Source organism: Anser cygnoides, chromosome 28 (assembly GCF_040182565.1).
Source record: "Anser cygnoides isolate HZ-2024a breed goose chromosome 28, Taihu_goose_T2T_genome, whole genome shotgun sequence".
Classification (NCBI taxonomy): Eukaryota; Metazoa; Chordata; class Aves; order Anseriformes; family Anatidae; genus Anser; species Anser cygnoides.
In genome coordinates, this window is record NC_089900.1 from 387,521 (window position 1) to 393,520 (window position 6,000).

Below are 6,000 nucleotides of genomic sequence, written 5' to 3' on the forward strand. Positions count from 1 at the left end.
GGCAAATGGGGGGGGTGGGGGGGTCTTGAAGGGGTTTGGGGGGGTCTTGGGGGGGGGGCACAAGGGGCTGGGGGGCTCCTGCCCCCCGTGACGTCACACCCCCCCCCCCCGTGACGTCACACCCCCCGTGACGTCACCCCCCCTGACGTCTCGCCCCCCCAGGCGGTGTTCGCCCCCCTGCTGCCCGGCAGCCCCCGGCTGCTGCCCCCGGCGGCCCCCCGGGCCTCGTCTCCTCGGCCGCGCCCCCGTACCCCCCGGGGAGCCGGCCCCCCGCGCTCTACGGTGAGTGACCGCCCCCCCCATTTACCCCCCCCCATTTAACCCCCCCCAGACCCCCCCCAGACCCCCCCCCCCCCCCCCATTTACCCCCCCCCCCCCAGACCCCCCCCCCGTTTAACCCCCCCAGACCCCCCCAAATCCCCCCTCGGGGCCCCCCCAGGACCCCCCCCCAACCCCCCCCCAGACCCCCCCAAATGTTCCTTAGCCCCCCCAGTCCCATTTACCCCCCCCCAGACCCCCCCCCAAATATCCCTCGGCCCCCCCTCCCCAAGACCCCCCCCCCCAGGACCCCCCCAGCCCCCCCAAATCCCCCCCTGGAGCCCCCCCCAGACCCCCCCCCCCCGATCCCCTTTACCCCCCCAGGACCCCCAGGACCCCCCAGGACCCCCCCAGCCCCCCCCCCAGCCCCCTTAGAGCCCCCCCGCCCCCCCTCCCCAAGACCCCCCAGGACCCCCCAGCCCCCCCAAATCCCCCTGAGCCCCCCCAGACCCCCCCCCCCCAATCCTCTTTACCCCCCCCAACACCCCCCAGGACCCCCCCAGACCCCCCAGACCCCCTCTAGGACCCCCCGGCCCCCCCCAGCCCTCTTAGAGCCCCCCCGGCCCCCCCCCCCCCCAAGACCCCCCAGGACCCCCAGCCCCCAAATCCCCCCTGGAGCCCCCCAGACCCCCCCGATCCCCTTTACCCCCCCCAAGACCCCCCAGGACCCCCCCAGACCCCCCCAGCCCCCCCCCCCGCCCCCCCAATCCCCTTAACCCCCCCCAAGACCCCCCCCCCCCCCCCCCATCCCCTTCAGCCCCCCCCCCCAGTCCCCCTTAGGGCCCCCCCTTGCCCCCCCATTAACCCCCCCCATTCCCCCCCAATTACCCCCCCCAATTAAATCCCCCCCCCCCCAATTAACGCCCCCCTCTCCCCGCAGCCGCGGTGCCGCAGCCGTTCCCCCCACGCCCCCCCCCCTGCCCCCCCCCCCCAGGCCGCCTCCACCCCCACGGGCTCGCAGCCCCCCCCGCCGCCCCCCGCGCCCCCCCCGCCGCCGCCGCCGCACGCCGCAGCCCCCAGCCCCGTGCAGGTACCGGGGGGGGGGGGGGGGGGGGGGGGGGGGGGGGGGGGGGCAAAAAGGGGGGGGGGACCCCAAAAAGGGGGGGGGGGAGGGGGGCAGAAATGGGGGCAGCCTAAAAAGGGGGGGGGGAGCAAAAGGGGGGGCCTAAAATTTGGGGGGGGGTCTAAAATAATGGGGGGTCTAAAAATGGGGGGGTCTAAAATGAGGAGGGGGGTCCAAAATGGGGGGGGGGGGAATAATGGGGGGGTAAAAATGGGGGAGGCCCCCGAAAACTGGGGGGTCCCCAAGGGGGGGTGGGAATTGGGGGGGGGGGGGGCAAATATTTTGGGGGAGGGTCCCAAAGAATGGGGGGTCCCAAATATTTCGGGGGGGTCCCAAATATTTGAGGGGGGTCCCAAATAATGGGGGGGGTCCCAAATACTTGGGGGGTTCCCATAAATTTTGGGGGGGGTCCCAAATATCTGGGGGGTCCCCAAAAAGTTGGGGGGGGGTCCCAAAATCAGGGGGAGGACCCCAAATATTTGGGGGGTCCCAAAATCAGGGGGAGGACCCCAAATATTTGGGGGGGGTCCCAAATAATGGGGGTCCCAAATAATGGGGGGGGGGTCCCAAATATTTGAGGGGGGTCCCAGATATTTAAGGGGGTCCCAGATATTTGAGGGGGGGTCCCAAATATTTGGGGGGGGGTCCCAGATATTTAAGGGGGGTCCCAAATATTTGAGGGGGGTCCCAGATATTTAGGGGGGTCCCAAATATTTAAGGGGGTCCCAGATATTTGGGGGGTCCCAAATATTTAAGGGGGTCCCAAATATTTGAGGGGGGTCCCAGATATTTAGGGGGGTCCCAAATATTTAAGGGGGTCCCAGATATTTGGGGGTCCCAAATATTTAAGGGGGGTCCCAAATATTTGGGGGGGTCCCAAATATTTAAGGGGGGTCCCAAATATTTGAGGGGGTCCCAAATATTTGGGGGGTTCCAGATATTTAGGGGGGGTCCCAGATATTTAAGGGGGTCCCAGATATTTGAGGGGGTCCCAAATATTTAAGGGGGGTCCCAGATATTTGAGGGGGGTCCCAAATATTTAAGGGGGGTCCCAAATATTTAAGGGGGTCCCAAATATTTAAGGGGGGGTCCCAGATATTTAAGGGGGGTCCCAAATATTTGAGGGGGGGTCCCAGATATTTAAGGGGGGTCCCAAATATTTAAGGGGGTCCCCCAAATACTTCCGGGGGCCCCCAAATATTGCCCCCTGACCCCCCCTCCCCCCCCCAGCCGCAGGGGGGCGCAGGCCCAGCAGGGGCTGTTCCACGTGGCCGGGACCCCCGGCGCTGCCGCCTCCGCCGCCCCCCCGCGCGCCTCCTCCCCCGCCCCCCCGGGGCCCCCCCGGGGCTCCAGTCCCCGCAGGGGGGGGTTCGGGGCGCCCCCCGCCCCCCCCCGCCGCCGCCGGCCGCCGCCGCCGCCGTGCGCGCTGCACGGGCTGGGCTACGGGGGCATGGCCCACGTCGGGCAGGTGGGGGGGGCGCGGGGGGCGCGGGGGCACGGGGGGCACGGGGTCACGGGGGGGTCAGGGGGGGCGGGGGGCACGGGGGGGTCGGGGGGGTCGGGGGGGCGGGGGGGGGGTTGGGGGTGCCGGGGGGGGGGGGGTTTGGGGGGTGGGGGGGGGGATGGGGGCGTATGGGGGGGGGGTGGGGGGGTCGGGGGGTGGGGGTCATGGGGGGGTCGGGGGGTTATGGGGGGTCGTGGGGGGGTCATGGGGGGGGTTATGGGGTCATGGGGGGGTCGTGGGGGGGGTCGTGGGGGGGTCATGGGGGGGGTTGTGGGGTTGGGGGTGTTATGGGGTGGGGGGGTTTTGGGGTCGGGGGGGGTGTTATGGGGTCATGGGGGGGCGTTGGGTCATGGGGGGGGGGCGTTATGGGGTCATGGGGGGTGTTATGGGGTCGGGGGGCATTATGGGGTGGGGGGGTTTATGGGGTCGGGGGGGTTGTGGGGTCGGGGGGGGCATTATGGGGTCAGGGGGTGTTATGGGGTCACGGGGGGGGTTGTGGGGTCATGGGGGGCGTTGTGGGGTCACGGGGGTTATGGGGTCAGGGGGTGTTATGGAGTGGGGGTTGTGGGGTCGGGGGGGTTATGGGGTGAGGGGGATATTATGGGGTGGGGGGGGTTGTGGTGTGGGGGGGGTTACGGGGTCGAGGAGGGTGGGGGGGACGTGGGGGTGGCGGGGGGGTTATGGGGCAGGCTATGGGGTGGGGGGGGGCAATGGGGGGGGGGGGTTGGGGTGCGATCCCCCCCCACCCCAGTGCTGACCCTGGGGTCCCCCCCCTCCCTTTATTCCCCCCCCCCCCAGGCCCACGTGCAACCGGGGCTGCCGCCGGCGCCGCCCCCACCCGGGCGCCCCCCACCCCCCGCAGGTGATGCTGCTGCCCCCCCCCCCCCCCCCAGAGCCACGCGGGGCCCCCCAGGCCGGGGTGCCCCAGGGGGGGCGGTGCCGGCGCTGCCGGCCTCCACCCCCGCCCCCTACACCTACATCGGGCACCACCAAGGTGAGTCCCGGGGGGGGCACTTAGGGGGCGGCCCCACGGCGCCAGGGGGCAGCCAAGGGAACTTAGGGGGCAGCCCAGGGCACTTAGGGGGCAGCCCCACAGCGCTATGGGGCAGCGCGGGGCACTTATATGGCACCGTGAGGCACTTAGGGGGCAGCCCCATCATGCTATGGGGCGGCCCCACAGTGCTATGGGGCAGCCTGAAGCACTTATGGGGCAGCCCGAGGCACTTACGGGGCAGCTTGAGGCACATATAGGGCAGCCTGCGGTACTTATGGGGCAGCCCCATCATGCTATGGGGCAGACCCACAGTGCTATGGGGCAGCCCGGGGCACTTATATGGCACCGTGAGGCACTTATGGGGCAGCCCCATGGTGCTATGGGGCAGCCCGAGGCACTTATGGGGCAGCCCAGGGCACTTACGGGGCAGCCCAGGGCACTTAGGGGGCAGCCCCACGGCGCCAGGGGGCAGCGCGGGGCACTTAGGGGGCAGCCCAGGGCACTTAGGGGGCAGCCCCACAGCGCTATGGGGCAGCCTGGGGCACTTATATGGCACCATGAGGCACTTATGGGGCAGCCCCACAGCGCTATGGGGCAGCCTAAAGCACTTATGGGGCAGCCCGAGGCACTTACGGGGCAGCTTGAGGCACATATAGGGCAGCCTGCGGTACTTATGGGGCAGCCCCATCATGCTATGGGGCAGACCCACAGTGCTATGGGGCAGCCCGGGGCACTTATGGGGCAGCCCCATGGTGCTATGGGGCAGCCAGGGGCACTTATGGGGCAGCCCAGGGCACTTATGGGGCAGCTTGAGGCACATATAGGGCAGCCTGTGGTACTTACGGGGCAGCCAGGGGCAGTTATGGGGCAGCCTGGGGCACTTAGGGGGCAGCCCCACACTGCTGTGGGGCAGCCGCACAGTGCTATGGGGCTCCCTGCAGTGCCGTAGGGCACACCGTGTGCTATGGGGCACCACCCCATTGTGCTATGGGGCACCCCACAGCATTATAGGGCGCCCCACGGCGCTATGGGGCACCCCACGGCGCTATGGGGCAGGCTGCGGCGCTATGGGGCAGGCTGCGGCGCTATGGGGCACCCCCCAGCCCCACGGCACACCCCACCCGCAGCATCCCGCAGCGCTACGGGTGCCCCAAGCTGCCCCATAGATGGTGCTATGGGGCGCCCCACGGTGCTATGGGGCAGGCTCTGGTGCTATGGGGCGCCCCACGGCGCTATGGGGCGCCCCACACTTACCTCCCCCCCCCCCTTTTTCTCCCCCCCCCAGTCCAGTCCCACCCGTCCCAGCAGCTCCCGTTCCACCCCCCGGGGAACTGACGCCGGCTCCAGGCAGCGCCGCGGCTCCGCGCCCGGGGGGCGCCCCGGCCCCGCGTTTTCTGTTATTTATAAGAATTGGCGAAAGGGACGGAAACTGCCCCAAAACGAGGGCGGGCGGGGGAGGAGGAGAAGAAGAAAACGGGCGCGAAACGGGGGATTTTGGGGGCGTCCCCCCAACCACCACGACAAACCACAAGGGAGCCGCCGCTGCCGCCGCGCTCGGGGACTTTTTTATTACGTTCAGGAGGAAAAAGGTTTAAAAAAAAAAACAAAAAAACAACAAAAAAAGGCAAAAAAAAAGAAAAAAAAGGTTTAAAAAAAAAAAAAAGGCCGAAAAATAAAAAAAAAATAAAAAATTAATAAAACCTTCAACTAAACCGAACCGTCCGCGGGGTCGTCGCTGTCGTCAGCGGGGGTGGCGGCACCGGCGCGGTGTCACCAGCGCAGTGTTGTCACCGTCATCGTGTCACCGTCGCGGTGTCACCGTGGTGGCGGTGTCACCCTTACGGTGTCACCGCCACGGTGTCGTATCTGTCACGGTGTCACCGTCGTGGTATCGTCACCATCGCGGTGTCACCGTCACAGCGTCGCCATCGCGGTGTTGTCACCACGGTGGTGTCACCGTCACGGGGTCACCATCACAGCATTGTCACCGTCACGGCATCGCCATCGTGGTATTGTCACCATCACGGTGTCACCGTCACCATGTCGTAACTGTCACGATGTCACTGTCACGGTGTCCTGACTGTCATGGTGTCACCATCGTGGTATAGTCACCGTCACGGT

General features: G+C 68.1%; 1 protein-coding gene across 1 annotated transcript in view; it reads left to right on the forward strand.

The window, feature by feature from the left end:
• Nucleotides 1-5,717, forward strand: part of LOC136787101 (ataxin-2-like protein) — a 32,820-nt gene extending 27,103 nt beyond the window's left edge. The window contains 5 exon segments of the mRNA XM_066984230.1: nucleotides 163-282; nucleotides 2,612-2,849; nucleotides 3,684-3,819; nucleotides 3,822-3,879; nucleotides 5,165-5,717. Coding sequence (XP_066840331.1) covers nucleotides 163-282; nucleotides 2,612-2,849; nucleotides 3,684-3,819; nucleotides 3,822-3,879; nucleotides 5,165-5,214 — 602 coding nt within the window. The 3' untranslated portion in view covers nucleotides 5,215-5,717.
• Nucleotides 5,718-6,000: the final 283 nt, after the last annotated feature.